The sequence below is a fragment of the Pempheris klunzingeri genome, chromosome 8 (assembly GCF_042242105.1).
Source record: "Pempheris klunzingeri isolate RE-2024b chromosome 8, fPemKlu1.hap1, whole genome shotgun sequence".
Taxonomy (NCBI): Eukaryota; Metazoa; Chordata; class Actinopteri; order Acropomatiformes; family Pempheridae; genus Pempheris; species Pempheris klunzingeri.
The window spans coordinates 13,456,121-13,477,337 of record NC_092019.1 but is presented as its reverse complement, the minus strand read 5'-3'; the positions used below and the strand labels follow the sequence as shown (position 1 = coordinate 13,477,337).

The 21,217-nt window shown below is 40.9% G+C and overlaps 1 protein-coding gene across 1 annotated transcript; it reads right to left on the bottom strand.

The window, feature by feature from the left end:
• Positions 1-143: 143 nt before the first annotated feature.
• Positions 144-20,370, bottom strand: st14 (ST14 transmembrane serine protease matriptase). Its single transcript, XM_070834642.1, has 19 exons — positions 20,127-20,370; positions 14,161-14,308; positions 13,407-13,567; positions 12,165-12,235; positions 11,871-12,043; positions 11,135-11,170; positions 10,373-10,601; positions 8,891-9,030; positions 8,394-8,497; positions 7,881-7,990; positions 7,016-7,146; positions 6,441-6,545; positions 5,798-5,905; positions 5,333-5,446; positions 4,673-4,792; positions 3,994-4,174; positions 2,834-3,102; positions 2,151-2,287; positions 144-2,024 (listed from the first exon to the last, which is right to left on the bottom strand). Exons 1-19 carry the CDS (start codon positions 20,151-20,153, stop codon positions 1,863-1,865), a joined length of 2,526 nt encoding a protein of 841 aa, XP_070690743.1. The 5' UTR covers positions 20,154-20,370; the 3' UTR covers positions 144-1,862.
• Between the last annotated feature and the right edge of the window lie 847 nt (positions 20,371-21,217).

The following is a 21,217-nucleotide window of genomic DNA, read 5'->3' as shown; positions in this document are numbered from 1 at the left end:
AGGAGAGGTACATGCTCATTACAATTCTACTGTGAGAAGGGACAAGGTCTCACAAGACACGCATTTATTATGTGCAACATAATACAAAACGAGACCTTGTCAAAAGACAAATAATACAGGTACTGCAATTAGGCACAGAGTAATCAGATAAAAGATGTTTATTATCATAATTCTTTCATACAAAAACATAAAAAAACGACACAAACAAAGACAGGTTGGAAAGTATGTCCATTAGCCAAATCACAATCACAGTGTACAATGCTCTACTACCCAAAAGTTGTGGCTTCACCTTTTTCTCTGGAAAATACACATTTTCACTTGCATAGTTAAACTGTAAACCTCCGTGGAATTAACAACAAAGGTCCACTGAGCAATATCCTCAAAAATTCTTCCTCTTAATCCCCTCCCCCCCGTCAATAGATAATACTTGTGCAAATCTTTGGTTTGCTCATCGAGGATAGAATATTTGCAGCATAAGTCTGACATAAAGTGAAATACTATAATCCAGCCAAATCTTAGATTTAAAAGTTGACTGAGTTGGTTGTGTCCAAAGAGAGGAAACTCTCATGGGGATAAGAAATCATTACTTGTTTTGGCAACTAGTGAACACTCCATTGGTCTGCTTTGGCTGTCAAATGTGTAATTGAAGACCCCAACCACCCTGAACTAGAGACCTGAGCAAGAGTCAACTGGATCTAATCCTCCACATTTGGCAAATTATTCATAGAGCAGGCAATGCCAGTGAGCCTCTGTAAATATGTAATAGAAACACTGATCTAGGACCCTTGTTCAGATCAACAACATAAAACAACTTCGGCATTGCTCCAGTCTCAGATTGACATCCTTCAGGGACCATGCTTTACTTGTTTTAGTCCACTGCCTACGAACCTGATATACAACAAACACTGCCATTTTCCAAACCATGAGCTTTTAGATTGATTAAAGCATTTTCTTCCTTCCAGGCAGCCTCTTTTTTTTTTTTCATTCACTTTAGTAAGATGTGACAATGCCCTGGCATGGATTTTGAAATTGGATTTCAGTTATTTTTCCCTTGTTGTTTGTCTTAACTGTTATCACATCACATGGTAATGCAGATGTCTGTACAAGTTGATGTTTGTAGTTTACTGATAAAAACAAATTAGACTGATGGCTGCCTGGCAGATAGGTAGATAAAAATGCTTTAATCAATCTAAAAACTTGCTATACTTTGGTAAATGGTCATCAGTAATGTATGGGTGTTTTTTTAGCAAGTACACTAAAAACAATGTCATGAAGATATACAAAACCCTACATTTATAGCCTTCTACACCACAAGCCCACTGGCAAAGTGCAACATTCACTGCAGCCCAAGAGGATGAAGGCATCTCACCTTTTTAGAAATACACAGCACTGAGGCATAAAAACACAATTACTTTTTTTATGGAGGGATCATACACTCAGAAATACCTTCAAAAAAAAAATGTAAAATGTTCTGCATTGGACAAATACTGGGAAAGTAATTCCCAGAATATGCATATTTCATTATTTGTAGTAAGGGTCAATTCGTCATGAAACGGGGGTAAAAGACACATCGCTGATTTACACCTTTAAAAACTATATAAAATTGGAGTTGGTTTGGTTAATGTGTAAGACAGTGTGCTTTTGAGAGTGAGTAGGAAGAGGAGGGTTGGCAACCAAATAAAGTGCTTAAAGTAATTCATGTGGCAGCTGGGTCCATGCAACAGTATCCTCAGTCTGCTGCTAAATGAATAAATCTTGGAGAGACCGGTCTTGAATCAGACTCAAATGTTCTGTCTCCATTATATTTTAGCACACCGACATTGTTCCCCGCTCAGCATCCCTCCCTGTTTCTCACATCATCATCAAACGCCTGTTTCCTTTTTGATCCACTCTCTCAGCTTGGTGACACGCGTGTATACACCGGGCTTGTTCCGACGAGCACAGCCCTCACCCCAGCTCACGATGCCGGCCTGGAACCACTTTCCACTCTCCTCAAAACACGCCAGGGGGCCTCCAGAGTCTCCCTGGTGAGGCGGTCAGGGGAGAACGGTTATTAGAATGGGTTTGGATGTGAGAGCGTGATAATTATATGGGTGTGAAAACCTATCTATATCAGCCCTTCGGCTTGAGAACATGTTACACGGTCTCACCTGGCATGCGTCAACTCCTCCAGCCAAGAACCCACAGCAGAGCATCCTGGAGGTGACCTGGCCCTCCGTGACTGTATTACACACGGTGTCGTTGATGATTTTCACCGACGCCTTCTGCAGCAGCTGTGCCTTTTGACCTGTAAGAGCGGGACAAAGGGGTCAGCGCTCTGTCACGTGACCTCTGTGTTCGTCACTAACATCAAAGGTGTTAATGGGCTGGATTAGTGTTAGCTAATGAAGGTTTAAGAGGCTTCCCAGGAGAGCCGACGTCTGTCTTGATATATGGATATGAAAGAAGGCTTAATGGAATAGAGCAGATTAGAAAAAGATGAGAGAAAAAGGAGGGAGGGTTGAGCAGAAAAGAAGTATGCCATGATGGGAGAGATAAAGAAATGGGAGGGACATTAAAGGAACGGAATAAAACAGGATGAAATGAGAAAGAGATGAAGGGAAGAAGGAGGAAGCAGGCAGGGAAAGAAGATGAAGGACAGAGATGAATAGCTAGTTGTTAGAAGGATGGGGGAGGAGTAGGATGTCTTAATTTTGATGCAAGTTGGATATGCAAAAAGGAAAACAATTGTAGAGTGGGTCACCCATTATTGAGGAATAGCACTATAAATATTCAAAATTAGTACAAAAATGACTACAGTTCTACCAAGAATCATCAATTTCCTGCATAATACCTCCTTCTCGGAGCGCGCCCCAGCCTGTGACCCAGCAGGACATGCCTGCAGGGAAGACGTGGGTGGAAGAGGGTAGGCAGATGGGTTGGATGGTGTTGGTGAACGTCAGCGGCTCGCTGAGCTCTAACAGTGCAATGTCATAGTCAAAGGTCATCTGGTTGTAATCCGGGTGGGAGATGATCCTCTTCACTGGGCTGCGCTGTACGCCATCCTGCTTGTACTGGTCCTGCATACCACTGTAGGTTTGCCAGTTGGAAGCAACATGGTTCCTGTGGTAACACGTACAGCATCACAGGGCAGAGGTTATGTTTCTGTGTGAACCAGGATGGGTGGACGCAACATCACAAACACGCATGCAATCTGATACAATCCAACACAATAGACCTGCAGCATATGCTATTGTAAGGTAAGGAGGGCGTCAGCTCAACAAAATGAGAAGAGCAGCTTCTAACATAAAGCAATTCCACACCAGCACAAACTACAACCTCTCTAACAGTCTTGACAAAAACTGATTATACGCTACAAAAGTAGTATTTATTGTATTAGACTGTATTAATTTTCGTGATATTACCGCCACCCCTAAACAAAAACATGCAAAATTACATACTACTCATGATGATGTATGACTGTAAAGAAAACCTTTGCAGTGGGTTGAATAAGTAATCTGGAAAGTGCTTACAAATTAAATATCAGCATTGTGTAAAGCAAATGTCAACAGCAACTGTGAATCTATGAAAATGAACACATTCCCCCCTTTATAACAATAGAGGTGGCTCAGGTCTAATAGCATGGTTAGTGCTCCACCTACAGGGCACTCGGAGGAATACAGCCCCATGCTTGTAATGTACCCCCCCACCCACACCGCCACAATGTTTTTTCTATACTAACTGCATCATCTGGGGCTAATTTTCTTACTCTGCAAATTGTATATAAATGTTCCTCTGTTATGCACAGTTATACTTTTTTTTTCCAACAGAATGCTTAATATGAGAATGTTGCATAATGAGATCGAATGAAATGTTAAATAATGTGATGTGATAAGAAATAATAACAGTTTATAAACCAAAACATATGACAGAGAATTTGTTACGTGTTATACACGGTACAGTCCTGCTCTGGACATGTGTATGAGTGCAATGGATGTTCAAGCTGTGTCTCACATTGGATCGCTGGTGACAAAGCAGTGGGCCGCTGAAAGAAGCCACCTCTCAGATATGATTGAAGCACCACAAACGTGGCCATAGGTCTGGAAGTGAAGGCTGACCTGCCAGGGCCATTCGCCCAGCTCAGCGTTCTGCCCTCCTACGATACGGTTCAGCTTATAGGGCCTGGTGCCACAATCTGCCATTTAACAGAGAATATAATGACAGGTTGGATGGTTGAGTGAAAAATACTAGGTGAGACTGGCATGAATGATCAGAGGGTAAAACCAGATAATTAGATTTAGTTGACTTGATGCCATCATGATGCTGGCCTTGGCTGTGAATGCTACTGTGACTCTTTGCAGTCCTAATAAAGCAAACTGGCATATTAGCTGATCAAAAAAATAAAAAATAAAATAAAACACACACACACACACACATACACACTCACCCTGAGGCTTAAATGGGGGAAAAAACAAAAACTTCACAGATGACAAGAGCTGCTTTCAAAGAAGAATGAAATAAATAAAGCAGTCAACGCCTGGGGCTCTTTTCTAACAGACAGCCAACACACAACTCAACCAGCTCTTCTATAATCTATCTGAATGACACTGAAGAGATTAGATCCACTTTCAGCTGTTTTAAACATTTAAAAAAAAAGTAGAATTTTGTATGGCAGAAAGAAAACATTTCTTACTACAGCCGGCCTCGTCTGAGTCATCAGAGCAGTCGTTGACGCGGTCACATTCGGCATTCACCTTGTTGACGCATTCATTGTTCTCACACTTGAAGCTGAAGTCAGAGCAGATACCCGGAGCTACAGTGGGGTAGGAAAGAAAATCAATCAAAAATCAAAACACATAGCGTATTTCAATCAAAGCTTTAGAGCACAGCTAAGTTTAACCAGTAAAATACTATGCAATCAGGGAGGCTTCAAAGTGAGGCTTGAATGCACAATGCAAAGTGATTGAGGAGCATTGCATTGATTGGAGGTATTGATTGGGGTTGAGGTCTAATATCCTTCTTTATTCACAGAAGTGAAAATCAAAAGGAAATGCAAGAGTGCCCTCTGTGTGTGTGTGTGACCGAGTGAGTAAGTGAAAGGGAAATTGATAAAGAGTGAACGAGAGAGTAGGTGGAAACAAGAGAAAGAACTAAAAGAATGTGAACAGCAAGAAATACTTTGAATGAAGAATGAAGTCTTCAGTGCAGCATCTTCGCAAAGCTTAAAGCTTTATTGAGCTGTGGATGAAGGTTAATTGCTAAATGGTATCAGCAGCATGCTTATAAATCACTCCAGAGGGGATTTTTTTCAAATGTGTAACTGGCTGGGAATAGGACAAGTGCTGGCGCTTACAGGTTTTACAAGAGGCCTCGTCGCTTCCATCTTCACAGTCTTTCTTGTTGTCACACACAACATCCTGAGGCAGACAAACCCCGTTACCACAGCGCCACTCATTGTCTTCACAACCTGGAGGCAATGAAACATGTTGATGAGGAATTGAAATAAAATAAAAATGAAACATTCAATACGGAGAAAACAAGCCAATATGTTTAAGAGGTAAATTAGTGGTGCAGCCACAGCGGACATTAGCATCCATCTCCATTCTATACCACACATGCTTAAGCGCCTTGACGGATGCTGAGCAAATTAGGCCAGGCTTCAAACAAACTCCATTACTGATAAAATAATGACTGCATGCAGCCCAGGAGTCAGTGACCAGAGCATTAGCAGTGATGTGCCTTTAATGTTAGCACAATTAGCATAGCATTAGACAGGGCTTGCGTCCCCTAAAGAGCGCTATATGACGAGAATACTTACTGCATTTTTTTTCATCGCTCCCGTCTCCACAGTCGTTGACACGATCACACACCCAGAGTCGCGGCTTGCACAAGCCATTCTCACAAGCAAACTGGTCATTGTCGCACTCTGGGGGAATACAAATGCCATGTATTAAACAATGCAACTGAGGAAGATATGAGAAGATATGTAGTTATTTGGGAAGGGGATGTGTGTCTGAAGGACTGTTTTAACAAGAGGTTGTGTGGGGCTGTTTCTTGCAGTGAGTAAAAAAGATGCTTTACAAAATGATTTTCAAAGTTGAGACTCCAGGAAATTACTGCGCCCGGCCAAAAACTACTCGCATACATTACTCCCCCAAAAATCACAACTAGTTGTTTTTACTCTTCAGATTTTGTTACCTTTGCAACGAGGCGGGTAGCCATTTCCCCAAGCCATCATGCTAAGCTAACCGGCTGCTGGCTGTAGTCTTAGATTTAACGGGCAGTTATGAGAGTGATATCGATCTACACATCCACTTCTTGGCAAGAAGGCAAATGAGGGTATTTGCCAAGATGCCAAACTATTCCTTTAAAAAGGACCAGAGGTGAGGATATAGGAAAGAGGATAAAAAAAAAATGAGCAGGGGACAGAAACAGTGCAGTTGGGTCGAGGGGGAACTCACGACACTTCATCTCGTCGCTCATGTCGCCACAGTCGTTCCAGCCATCACACTTCAGTTCTTTCCCGACGCAGATGCCAGAAGCACAGGCAAACTTGCCGGGGCAGGCTGCTCACGAAACAGAGAAAAGAGGGAGGGAATACAGAAAAAAAAGACGATGATGACAAATTGAATGAGAGGGAGTGACAGTGTATGTTTCCAGCATCCAGCTGTCCCTGTTGATCAGAGCAATTATAAATCCATTTCGGTCAAACTGGGAGACAACATAAAGAGCAGAGGGTATTGAAAGTGGAGTACTTCTGACTGACAGTGGCAAATAAAATGGACCCAATAAACAAACTCTCTGGTGATTACTCTAGCTCTTGAGTTTAACAGCCGCAGTTTCTAAGCCTCCATCACTAAACAGCTCTATTTGAGTGTCAGTCAGCTGCCGTCTTGTAGTCTCTCGGTCTACACGGTTACTCCCCATGTCTCGCTCTGTAATGGCAGGCTATGAGTGTCACTGTCACGTCGCAACATTTCACCCATCTCTCCAAGTGTAGTGTAAATGTGGGTGCGAGACATGACTTTTAACTCACGGTTTGAAGGATCGTAGGCTCTATACTCGGCTCTGAAGCCTTTGTCGGTGTAGGACTCGTCGGAGTGGAAGGTCACTTCCAAAACATTGGTGCTGCTGGTCAGCGCCAAAGAGGACATTTCTCCGCAATACCTGGGACACAAGACCAATGTTTAAAGGAACATTCAAGTACTTTGTGACTTGGATTTGATTTTTGTCGCTGCAGTGGTTATGATGTGCTCACTCAAGTAATTGCTAAGACTGGTGTTGTGGTAATTCTTCTATTGGCGAGAACTGAAATAAGACTTTGGAAGAGGATGTCTTTCTGAGGTTTATTCTTTGCAAAAAAGGTCAGACAATCCGACAGAGTGCATCTTATTGTAACACGTGAGTTTTTATGTGATACAGAAAGGAGGATCTCTGGGAGCAGAGGTGACTGCTCCCACGCAATAACAGGATACCTTCCAGTCAAGGAATGTGTATAGTTACATAGCAGACAGAGAAGACAATACAGTGTGGAGAGTTGTACAAGGACAAGGTTAAAGAGGGATTTTCCCATCACACTTCTCCCTTTTGATTATTCATTAATCATAAAAGTGAACATCAGACAAGCATATACATTTTACATACTGTCATTTTCAGAGTTCGAACTATCGCTAGCAGAATATTTGTCTGAATGAGAGGAATCATCCTGAATATAAACATCATGATTGGTGGTTAGAGGCTCATAATTTATTTGGAAAAAAAAAAAGTTAGATCATCTAAAGATCGTATTTTGATGTAAAAATCAAAAGTGAGAGAACTTCAAGGAAGTCTTTATACTGTGATGAGTGTTTATGGCTGACGTTTTAGTCTATTGCTTAGGGTGGCATTTAAATGAGTCTTACTTGGTGCCCATAACCTCCACATAGTCTTTGTGACACACACGGATGTCCACCCCAGGCTCTTTCATGCGGAACACGGTGAACTTCACCCGCACCTTCTTCCCAGTAGGGACCTGCAGCACAGAGGAAGCGGTGATTGGATCATAACAACCCTATTTACCATGCATGTCACTCCTCCACCTACACACGAAGATGTGTATCTGTATCCCATGTAAATGTAAGCAGAGTAGCTGCAACACACCCAAACAGGACGTGGGCACACACTCACACACACACACACACACACAGGCGAACAAAAAAAACCAACACACAAAACACTGCAGCTCAGCTAGAGCTGCAGCAGCAACAGCAATCTGACAGATGAAGATAGAAGAGGTACTGAACAGCTTGGCTTCTATCGTGCTGCCTCAGCATTCTGCTCATGGCAGGCTAAGGATACAGGAGGAGGAGGAGGCGGTGGGTAGAGAGGTTTCAGGTAGAGGAGGGGGGGCCAGAGAGAGGAGCAGTGTTACAAACCTTGATGGTCCACTTGCAGTCCATGGCAGGAGGATAGAAGCTGGGATGAAGTGGGGAGGTGAAAATTCCTTCATTGTTCGAAAGGACACCACCGCAGGTTTTAACTGAAAAGAGCATGTCATATATTCATAATATTGCACAGCTTTGTTGAATACATTCTGATTTAATTCAGTCAATTTTGGCATTCTACGATCTGTTATTTCTGTATAGCAGACCGTTGCTTTGGTCACAGTTCTGATAACAGAAGTAATAGAATCATTTTTAAAATCAATATTTTATGTGAAATTATTGATTTCTTTAGTATGAGCATCACCCCTGTTGGGGTTTGTTTAGCAATAATGTCCGGCTCACTGTACATTATCCCTTACCTCATGGTTCATGATGGCTTAAGGTATAAACGGAACTAAACAAATCTAGGTAAATTGTAAACTGTGTGTATAGTGCAGAGCGCTGCTGAAAAAAAGGATGCTGCTAAGTGCCATGAATGTCTTAATTACCTTGAGATTTTGGGATTGCCTTAAATACGGCAATGAAGCCGGACCTCTGGACAACACTGTCAGTAATCAAGTTAATCAGCATGATGTTGCCGGATGACACCACCTCCAGAGGGTTGGAGGGGGGCCTTTGACCACACTTCCTGTGAGAGAAGTATGAGTAGTCAAGCAAGATGGTACAGAAATCAGGTATGATTATAGCATCAGAAAAAGAATTGTAGTTGTAATTAACACAACCATGAAGTGCAAGCGAAACATCTGTTGCATTTCCTGAATGGTGCTTTGTTTTTCCTTAGGATGTGCAACACTTAGGGAGCTCAAATAAAGCTGTAATTCTTTTTAGTAAGAAGCAGTAAAACATCAATTCAGCAAACAAGTTTAAAATGCTTGAAGAGAAAAAATAATTTGAAAAGAAATCAATAGATAAGCAGAGAGAGGTAGAGAAAGAGATAAATAAGTAGAGATGTGCCAGCACTAGATAGAAATTGCTTAGGAGGAGTTTCAAAGTCAAACATTAGGTACATTAGCAAAAAGTTTCAGCACTGCTGGTGGCAGAGCAATGGAGGTGTGAGTGGCGCTGCAAGAGCAGCAATACATCTACCCCCAGTAGAATAATGTCATTATAGAGTATTATATTATGGCTCTCATAAACCCCATGTCACCTTGGATAAAGCTGATCGCTCAATAGCTTTATAAAAAATTTATGCATTACTTGGTAACGCATATTTGTTTGGCAATGGATTCTGAGTTTCAAATTGCCTGTAGCTACAACTGATGTTGCATTCAGGAGTCTGTACACTCACAATCACCGCCCTCCCCCGTAGACAAAGTGCAATTACACACAGTGGTGTAGCAGGATTCAGGTTGGCACCCATCACAGATTTGAAAGGAGAGGTCTTTTTGAGCCAACTCAATCTCACTGAGGTCTCAAAAGTTAACAATAAAATGGGACATGCAGCTCTAAAGGCTTCAGGGCTAAAAAAAAAAAAAAAGTTGTAATCACAAATCCAGTGAAAGGAATGAAGTGGAACATGTTTTTCCACCCACATCAAAACAGCTTTTACTCTTAAATCCCTCTGCAACATTTCAGTCAAATACAAAGTGATTCCTAGTGGCTGTCCTCTGGGAATTATGTAGAACTATATTTCCCCTCTCTCTGATCGTCAAGGCTAAATAAATGAGACAAATGTTGGTTGAGCCCTATCAAACAAAACCTGCTTCCAAGGTTTAAGGCAAAATGAGAATGTAATTTGAGTCACAATTTGATGTACTGTAGGAGCAAAAATGAGTCAATTTACAGGTTTCTTTTAAATAAAATTCCTCTTGGGACACACACACACACACACAGAATGCTGCTAGAAAATAGTATGGCAGCTAAACCTGATCTATCCATGACGATTTAACTTTAAAAGAGCACCAGTATGAGCTTGAACTATGAAATAACATGTTGCCCAAACCCTCTGGACATTCACAGTCCTGACTTACTCTGTAATGGCCTGAGAATCATCTGGACTGAGAGAGTCATAGATGGAGACAAAGTCATCAGAGCAGTCATCCTCGATGTGGAAAAAAGGGAAACTGACAAATATGGCATTGTTCTCTGAAGCTCGGATCTGCCATTGACACCGAGACCTGGGGGGGTAGCCTCTGGGGTACCCAGGTGACGAAAAATTCTTTGCCGTTTCTTCAGCCTCCAGACAATAGAAACACTCCTCTGAGAATAACAGCATTGGTTATATCATACATTGAGCATGGACATGCAACTTGGCAACAGTAGTTTATAGCTTGTAAATTCAAATCTGAACATCTTGTTCTGCATCTTCTGCTCATGACAACAAAGATTGTATCTTTTCTGGTTTTCCTTGGAGTCGGTTTTTAATTATGCAAAGCAATTACTTTGCATTATGAATTACACATTTGATCACCAAGTAATCATGAGTTCTTCCATCCTTTATGCTATAGATATATTTAAAAACGATTAATGTCAGGATAGTACAGCTACTATGGTAATGTAATGTAGTGTAATCATCCCAGGGTTATAAATCACCAGACAGTGTCAAAGAAAAGTGTCAGGCATAGTGACTAACTCGCTCTGGCCTGATACAGGGTTCTCAATCTCTGACTAGAGCAGCACATGTACAGTACAGGCCCAGCCAGGCATTCGTTATAGACTGGCAGGAAGGTGAGCATCTAGCCAGCTGGAAAATTACAACTGCGAGTGATTGAAATGGGACATGCTGTACTCACTGGCTCTGGGGTTCCTGGCCATGCGAGGATCTGTGACTGGAGACAGAGGGGGGGGGGGGGATGGCAGAGAGACAGGAGGAAAGGTAAGAATGGGTCACTTACATTGGGAGGCTGATAGAATTTGATGCATGAGCCTAAAATATTTGGGTTGCACATTTTCTGTTCCATTTCCCTGCGGTTAAGGGTGTGTAGCTCTTTCTGCTCCATCTCACCTTGCCCTACAGCAGCAACCCATACATCTCTGTCCAACTATCTGGGACAGCAACATCAAATCATACCCACAGAAATCATTTTAAAGAGGACCAAAACCACTGAGTCACAGGGCCAGCACTTGGCTGGTGGCCAGGATGTGGACGAATGCAATGTGAATGCTGAGAAGACAGAAGGAAGAAAAATGGCTGTCTCAAGCCAGGCCAAGCCCCAGCTAATATCATTAGAGGATCCAAACAGCATAAAATGTGCAATCTCAGATGCAGCACAAGCAGAGTGGTCTAGCTTATCTGTTATCATCTTATCAGCACAACTCAGAGCAAGCTCCAATAATACAGATAGAGAGCATACAGAATACCAATGCTGATAGGAAATGACAATAACCTCATTCAGATCTATATTCACTGTGCTTTATCTTTGCTGATTGTTAAATGTCATATTCTGGAGACAGCTGCAGCAAACATGAAGTTGTCACCATCTTTCCGCTCCTTGTTGTGACCCACCGACCTGGCCCTGGTGTACCTACATGAGGCAGTGATTTCGCTGATTTTGATATCCTTGCGGCTCGCCAAGATGCGTTGCTGCTTAATGCCGTTCTCCAGTGCCTCCAGCACCCTCTCCTCTGACAACTCGGGCAAGATCTCCAGGTCTTCGACTGGAATATCAAACTGGGACCAGTAGTAGGCGATCACACCCTCACTGGTGCAAGCAGAAATAAGAGAGAAATAGATGGAGGGTGGGAATGGAGACCAAAACGTGTTTACATGAAGGTGTTCTGAAGTACAAAAAATGTTAGAGAAGCTCAAGATCTTAGCTTTACCTGAATGCAGTGACCACAGATGTAGTGTAATATTTTGCGAGGAATGGATCTTTCTTGTAGTTTTCCTCCAGCTGTGTAGAGAAAATGTTTTTTTTTTTTTTACTGAAAAGAACATGAACAAGATTTCTGCTTGTCTGCCTGAAGACAAAGTACAAATTAGCATGTTAACATAAAAACTGCCTTCCAAGAAAAGCACACAACAATGGGATTCTCAATTAAATGGCTTGCCTTCAGCTGCAGTGAGCTGTGAACTGTATCAGACAAGGCTGCAGTCTACTTTGTGCTCTTAAAGGCAGGTCACTGACATATTTTATGCATGTACAGTGCTATCTGTCCTCAGAGCAAGTGCTTGTTGAGAAAAGGTAAAATCAAAAAGGCAAAAGAACTGGCTGCAGAGGATGAGCATATTTCATTTGTATGGTTAGTGATGAAAGCAGAAAATGACATTGATGGAGAGGAAAAGGAATGTTCATGGGACAAAGCGGTCAAATATCATAAAATAAAACATCAGAAGCAGTTTCAAAGTGACAATTTCAAAAGTTTAAATCAAATATGAACCCAGTGCCATTTTTCTAAACCCATCTAGGAGACATAGAGGAGATAAAATACAATTAGACAATTATGGTGACGCCACAGACAGGAGGTGCTAGTGTCGCCTCCATCTGCGAGGTGCTTCAGTCCAGCACTGTTCACTTTAAGCCACACAGCACAAGTTGTACATGTCTGTGTAAACCATAGATATGAAACTATTCCTCAAAAGTCTTTCTGTTGTGCAAACCTTGTACATCATAAAGCTTACCTTCCCCAATCATCTAATATTCCAGTCAGCGACTTCCACTCTAATCCTAACACAATCACTTCTCTAGCTTTTACTGAGAAAGTATGCTCGTGATGGGGTTTAAGCGAGGTGGGTTTTTTTCTTTTTTTTTTGCTATCAGCATACTCTTAAGTGGTGCTACAAACATCTCCACTGCTTCCAATAATAGGAGATGCTGTTGAGGGAATCACTAAGGGAATGTACAGCGTTTTATTCCACCCACGCAATTGTGCCTTCAGCAGTTTTTGTGCGATGGGAGGGGCATTTTTAAAAAAGCATTTTCACAATGCCAAACAACATCCACAACTAATCCTTAGTGAGAGGAGGGAAGTGAGTGTAACACTCTGCTCAGAATAGTTCACAATAAACAATGTAGGCGACAGAAAAGGAATAAAAATAGGAAAGTAATCTTGTGTCACACTCACAATTGCCTCCAGCTTGACCCCCAAATCTTTGAATTCCTTGCTTTTGGTATTCTCCAGCTTCTGGTCATATGGTACATTATCCAACGTCATATGCCCACTGAAGACCTGTGCTGATGGACTGTGCTGCTTACTAAGGGTGGCTTCTGAATCAGCATCTTTAACTTGGAGATGAGAGAGAGAGAGATGGGAGTTCAGTGTTTGATCAACAAAATGCTTTAAGATATCTGCCTTTGATGAAAGAGGAGACTTGGGGGTTTTAAACAGGCCTTTAAAGCTGTGGAGTACATATCAAGAAGACAGTTTGGCTCTCAAAGCAATTAAAACCAGCCAGTTGAATCAAGAGGCTGTTTATCAAGACTTCAGAGGCTTTTTATCAGATGTATGTGTAAATGACAAGGAAGCTATGTCAGGGACTCTCATTTTTCTCCTCTGCATTATTAAAGGAGAAAGTCAGAACTGTCAACAGGCTAACGCTAATAGGAAATTATAAAGTCCAAACAAGCACTCTTGTATCAGAGAGCTTAGCCTTGACAGCTAGTTGAAATGATCCACTTTACACTTTCATGTGCCTATATGGGCCGTAACTGATGTCAGGAATGTAACTACTATCAGGAATAACCTTACACACACATCCAGACAATGCCCAACATCTCATGATTTTCTTCATCTTAAATTTGCCAAAAAATATATAATACAGCAGCATACTTGAAGTCTCTACCCTGGGTGTAGGAGGAAAGCTTCCAACTGTACTCACAAACAAACAGCCAAATGAGGAACGCTGCAACAGCCGCAAGGATGAGAAGCGCCACAACAACCCCGATCACGATGCCTGTGCTCCGCTTTGATGATGACTTCTCTTTGCTGGTTAAGAAGTCAATCCGCTCGTGACGGCCATTATGGCCCTGATGCAGAAAGAGAGCAAAACATTGTCAAGCATACCAAGCATACATCGACATAAAAATATACTTTGAGTACACTGTGAACATTAACCTCTGCCTTCGCCCAAACCTTAAAATAGATCCCCAAATGAGTGTTTTTGACTGAACAAATCAAACTGTCTCCTCCTTCCTTGCAGATAAACAATGGTAGTTGGGAAACTCAAAACTCTACAAATATCAAATTAATTAATTTGCTTCAAATGACTGAATAATGATTTCAGCTACACGTCATTGTCTTCTTTTTAACCAGACGAGGTCCTCACTGAGCATTTATACAGAATTTTGGATTTTCTATAACGGCAGTTAGAGAAACAACACACTAAACACACTAATTAAAATGATAAAATACATAACTCTTACTGAAAATGTGACCACTTTCTACACTTGTTAAAATTTGAGTAGGAAAACAGTCTTGACCGGTTGCCTTTAACAGACTAACAAAGAAAACAACTCATTCTAAACGAGGGAGACGGGCTGAGAAAATTGGCACCTGAGGAAAGATTTGCAAAAAAATAAACATACAAATCACATTACAATAGTTTTATTTCAACATTGAAGCAATAGATTAACAGTTGAACTATTACACAATATTGGAAAAATAACGATGTGAAACGTCTTTAACAACTTGACAGGTTCAAACAGGCAGTTTGCATACTGAATGTGTGAAAAACTGGCAAAACCAGTCTAGTAATTGTGACAGAGCTCCCACACTCATATATACATTTAGAAATTACATGATAACTAAGAGATACCCAGTAAAGATTAAGGGCATGGTACTTTAAACTGTGTGTGCATGTCTGTCAATACTGTATGCATGTCTGTCGTTGAACTCTCTCAAGTGGGTGGACTAAGAAAAAGGTTTCAGGTCGCTTAGTAATCAACACACAATGAATTCAGTGCCTGTAGCCTATGAGTGAAGAAGCCCGAGTGCCATTAGGGATGGAGAATCACTTTAGTATTAAATCAATTTGTCAGATGTGCTGCCCCTTAAGATGGGGGCTCAATTACATGAGTCTAGATGATAACCCACGGCAATTAAGGCCTATTCTTACCCGGCTCGGGCTTCCACACATGCTTTCTAATTGGAATCTCTAACAGCAATCATGGGCCAGAATGAAGCGAATCATTAGAGATGGGGTCAGCAAGTGCTCCAGGGTCTCAGTCACCCTGATCACAGCCTAATAAAACCATTACATGCTCTTCATCATAGCCCATTCTTCACTCCAACAAAGAAATACTATCCCATTTTTTAACTATATGTAGCATTTTCTTAAATACCAGCTCAGTGTGATGTGCCATTATTAAACAGGAAGCAGTGCTGTCTGTCTCTCAACACTGAATTATGAAGAAAAACCACAAGACGCTGATGCAAAAAAAAAAATGAAATGAAACACACAGGCTGGTATAGTCAGGAGTGCTAGTAGACACGAAGAGTGAGGGATGTCAGTTGCTGCAGAGCATTTCTAAGTGGTCAAACCGGTTTGTGTAAAGGGAAACAAGTTAATACTGCTGTGAGGTGTGGTTTAAGAAAAAAACAAGCTTGCCCCAAAGCAGAGTTTCAATTGTATAAATAAATCTTCGTTATTAAGGACAGTGTTCCTAAATTTACCAATCCAGACCTGGTGTCAGGATATAAAGCAGAGTTTCAATTGTATAAATAAATCTTCGTTATTAAGGACAGTGTTCCTCAATTTACCAATCCAGACCTGGTGTCAGCATATAAAGCAGAGATGGCATGTATAGTAATGACGGTAGTTAGCTACACCTTTGAGGGACTGGCACTAAACGTGATTATTTCTGTATATATTTTTATATTTTGCATAATTAATTAATTTAAGGGCAGCAGCAACATCACACTTGACTCTCTAATCCCTAGTCTTGTGAACATCACAAAAGCAATGTGCAAACATTTTTCCAAACCTCATCTGTTCACACAGGTGCAGCCCAATATTCTTACTCTGACAAGTTGACAACACCTATTTTGTATCAGTATAAAAAGATTTGATATAAACATGTGACAGTGATACTTTTAAGTCATTCAAGGCCAAGATACAGTGACAACTGCGGCCCAAACATTTATAAATGTTTATGGAGGCAAACATTTCTGTGCCACTATAGTTAATGTTTAATGTGCATTTGTGGTTTCACTGCGTATTTCCTGGTGCTGCACTCACTCAAGTGTGTTAGCAAACTTTGAACATTTTGAAGGGTCACAGTGACACTCTATCAGGGGGCAAAGAGTGAGATCAGTCAGAGCACCCCATAACATTATCAGACTCACAATAGACTTGATTTGAAAGAAAATATCAAAATTGATACAACAGAACCGGATAAATCATCTCTTTTATTCCACATACTTCTTTTTTTCATGTCAAAACCTGCCGCAAATATTACCCACAATGCAACTTGACCGCTGACAGTTCGGAGATGTGGGTGTGTTATGCTAGAAGCAACTAACATAGTCACTGGCCTCGAGCTTAGATGAGGAGTGGATCTACAGACGTCTGGTAAGCTCACTTCTCTCTGACTCCGCACACCCAAGTTTTTTTTTTTTTCTTCATTTTCAGACTTGTAGCCTTCAGCCCCATCATACGTTGCCTCAAGCGACATCACTTAAGGCACTTTATCAGATTTTGCTCAGCTTCCTGTGGAGCCACAGAAGCCTCTATATAACTTTTTTCCACATATGCAGAAGACTTTGATATGTAAATTTGTGGAGCTTCCCTTTAAAAAGCCCTCATATGCCTTCTTAACCCTCACCAGCATTGTCCCATCCAAACAAACAATGCAGACACTGCAGCCAACACGGTCAATCAAATCAATGCAGTTTCAGCTTCAGTGGGCACATATTTACTTCAAGTGAACACTAGAACCATCTCTAACCTGACAGCAGCTCCAAGCAAACATTCAGCAGTTAGTCTCTTATACTGCAGCATCAGCCAGGCGGCTGAGTGAGGAAGTTTGGTGCTGCAGCCTTGTGGCATCCCACCACCATGCTGCTCAAATTGGAGCTAGTTTGTAAGCAAATGGACACGATCCTCCCTCACAGTGTCTTCTTTCCTACAGAATTGATGAAGACTGTATGAAGAACAAATCCACTGCCAATAACTGGAAGCAGCCTCCATCAGACAGTGCACATAGATCGTCTAGCCAAAGCTGGAAAGCTGAAACTCAGTATGACTGAACATTGTGAGACACTGTTAAAGATTAAACTTGTCCCCAGTTTTGTCAAGAGTACATTTGAATGCATCACCAAGTGGAGTCATTGATGAGACACATAATATTAAGACCACATTCCACTTTGTTTGCTCATTTTCAACATGACTGAATTCATTCTTTGTTTATTCAGCTGAGTCACAAACAGGGAACAGACTGACAACATTACTTATAGTATTCCCATTTGATCCAGTTAGTATCTATGACTGTCTCACTCTATGCGAGTGAGCAAATATGAAGAAAAGGAATAAATGTCCAGTTTCGCTCATGTCATGCCACAAACACTGTGTCTTTACATGGTGAAATCTTGTTGTTGATGTTGTGCTGTTGTACTGTCTTGTAATTGTGTTTCCGATATTCTTTATAAGTCCTAATTTTCTTAACAGATGTTCTCTGTTTCCTGCCCAGAGACTACAGATGTTACAGTTGGTACAGCTCTGCACTGTCCCTGTCAAACAAACTAACAAGCAAATAAACACAATTCAAAACAAGGATCGCTGCAGGCTTAATTATCAAAAAGTGGTCTGAGGGTTCTTTAGTTACATTCAAATGTAACCTTTGTGTATTTTTGCAGTGTATAACATATCTATCCATATCATATCACAGTTCTGTCCTAGAGTATACACATCTGTCATTTTTCTTCACGAGTTACTTATGTCAAGTACTTTATTAATATCTACCAAAGAAAAAATGTAAAAGCAATTCAACTTTTGTGGTACATGAATATATAAATAGAAGCATGAGTTGTTAATAAACTAGTGCTCTATGTGATGAGACAGAACTGACTTATGGCAGTTGTGTAGCTCTCAATCCATCTCACAGATATGACGTGTGTAAGAAATTATATCTTAACCCTGATTAATACATGCTGTAATTCACTTTGCAAAAGGCGGTTTGCTGAAACAATCACAATACATGCTGAGTTATTGTTTTGTCCACATATACTATATCACACAGCACTGAGGCCTACCTCACAAAGTTGATAATTGCGCCACCTATTTTTATACAAAAGACAACCCTTTTGCTGGATTTTAATTTGTGCCAATATGCAGCTCATCCTTTTCTGGGGAAATCCCACAATTTTTTAGAATAACCTTCATAATTTTGAAAAAAGGAAAAAGTTGTACATGTTTTTTTTTTTTTTATTTGCTATGTTTTCACTGAAGCACGGGGGGGGGGGGGGGGGTCAAGTAACAACATGCTTGCAATTCTCTTGTGTCTCATGTACCTTTCAATGTAGACATCCTCCCCTCATCTCAATGCTGCAACCCGGCATTTATAGATACAGATATTTTGATAACAAGCTGCTGTTTTTGAATCCTTGTTAATGTCACACCATATTAAGAAAAATAAGTTTATTTTTGCCTGAATCCTGTTAGTGTTTGCTCACATACTGGTACACCGCAGTGGGTATTTCCCCAAGGATTAAGACTGTTTTCATGAAGCTGTCAAATAAAGGTGGTAGAGAGATGGTACATTTCAGCAGCACTGACCAAAGCCTTGTAACCATTAATGAATTCCTTTGCAGAGTGAAGTTCACCTTTGGCCATCTCACACCATTTTCTGCCCACATCCTCTACTGGTATATCAGTCATCTCGAAAAAGACTGAATTATGTACTAACAAGAACTGTTTGATGGATATTTACATAATGCATGCATGCTGCAGGGGAATTTGACCTATAGGTTAGGCAAAATAAGCTGTTGGCAGTTTTCACATCCTATTACTGCTTAAAACACTTGCCTGCTTAAATGCTACAATACAAAAAGTTGTGGTTTATGGTGAATTTAAAACAGTTTAGAGGCTGTCTTGGTTGATATAAAACAATCGTAGCAAATTGTTCATGGCCTTTATAGCCTAAAACAATTAGATACCATTATGCTCATTACAATTATTTTTCAAGCAATGATAATTCAATGCGTTTCACCAAAGAAATATACCTGTAGATGCACAATTAGTACTGAAAGAGTATGTTTTCTAGGCCTCTCTCCCTCTTAAGGCTGATTCAAATCACAGCTAAAGACATGATGTGTGGTAGGTAATAAAAACAAAACCTCTCTAGAAATGAAGAAACCCAACTTCAAACTAACAATTATAATTTAGAAGCTAGTGAGCAAATAGTCCCATGATCTTATCCTCCATTTTATTTGACTTCATGTGATTTACTGACATGTGATTGTTGCGACACTAGATTTAATATCTAAATAAGTGTATTCTTTTATTGGGATATTGGGAGTCCTTTATGTGGCAGTGTAGATATAAATGAACCCCAGAGGACTCATTTTAAAGTGGTCCTAGTCTAATATTTCATTCAAACACCCAAAATAGAGATAAAACCCACAAACATATCAACGATCATACATGGGAGCGGCTTTGCAATGTCTGCGACTGTAGGCCCAAAGACAGACACAGACGCAGGTTGTCAGTAGCAGATCTCGGTCCTGAGCAAACACACTTCAGGTACGTAGCAAAAGTGTAGGACTTTGTCTCATTGGAGGTTCAAACAACACGCACTGTCGTTGATATCAAGGATGATGTTAAGAAACGTGAAAGTTGCCCAAACTTACGTCGTACTCGTATCTTACGGAATGCATCTCCTAAAAACGCCCAACAGGATCCCAGAGAACTCCCTGTTGGTGCCTTGGTGCTTAGTCCCCCTCTCCAAGAATTAAAAAAAAAAAAAAAAAAAAAGAGCGTTGCGGTTATTAATCCTGAACGTGCACCGTTTAAAAACAGTGAAATAGGATATTTGCAGTCGTTTAAGATAAATCCAAATGTGTGCAGCTCTTCCGGTGTCGTCGAGGGCCGAGAATGCCGTAACACCTGAAAGTGACCTCACACACCTATGCCTCAAACCCCGCCCAAACTACCTGCTGCACCTGCAGAGTAGTAGCACTGGGTGACACCATGCTTCCCATCAGGCTGCCCTGCACTGAACTGTAGGACAAAGACAAATGACCCCACTGACATGTAAAAGGTGAAGGGTAAACCCTTTATTCAACCACTTGCTGCTCATCTGTTCATCTGGAGGTAGGAGTTAAGAGGAACTTTCTTTATTTTCATAGCGTGTGTTCCCCCTGCTGATCATTTGCGGATGTTGCTGCCAAGAACTCCTCAATGAAAATGTTTTTCCTACCACATGGGCCTGTTATAGCTTTAAAGGGTAGCATTTAGGTAAATGGGGAAAAAAAATTGTGAGATAGCCCCTCACTAAATTAAAATATTACCTTTATTTGTGCCGAATTATAAGCTTGAATTGCAAATATTCCAAAATATGGACAACACAGTAAGATTAGTTGTACTGCATCTGCAACATATTACAGCGAGGTTTTGACATAAAGTAATGAAGTAAATTTCCTGATGCTTTACGCTTCGTTTACAGTGCCGCTCCTCAGTATTTTTGTATGCCATATTCGTATTTATCTATTGACTGAGTTGTGCTTATTTGTTACTCGGTGCTCTAATGATCAGATTAGGGTGCACAGTTGTGGATTCATTTAGTCCACAATAATGGATATCTGTTGTATCTGTGTGCAAGTCTGATTTGTTTTACAACAATTCCACTCACATAAATGGTCACACACTACAACAGCCTAAACTACAGCCTCAGCTTCTGATCGCAGAAGAACAGGTGTCTCTGTTTTTGGTCACTATGTGA

Excerpts from the sequence above, each read along its gene's own strand:
- st14 (XM_070834642.1), bottom strand. The coding sequence starts at position 20,153 with ATGCATTCCGTAAGATACGAGTACGAC. Across the intron at positions 4,793-5,332 it reads CGAGGCCTCTTGTAAAACCT|CTCCGGGTATCTGCTCTGAC; the intron begins GTAAGCGCCAGC and ends ACCCCACTGTAG. Across the intron at positions 2,025-2,150 it reads GAGGAGTTGACGCATGCCAG|GGAGACTCTGGAGGCCCCCT; the intron begins GTGAGACCGTGT and ends CCGCCTCACCAG.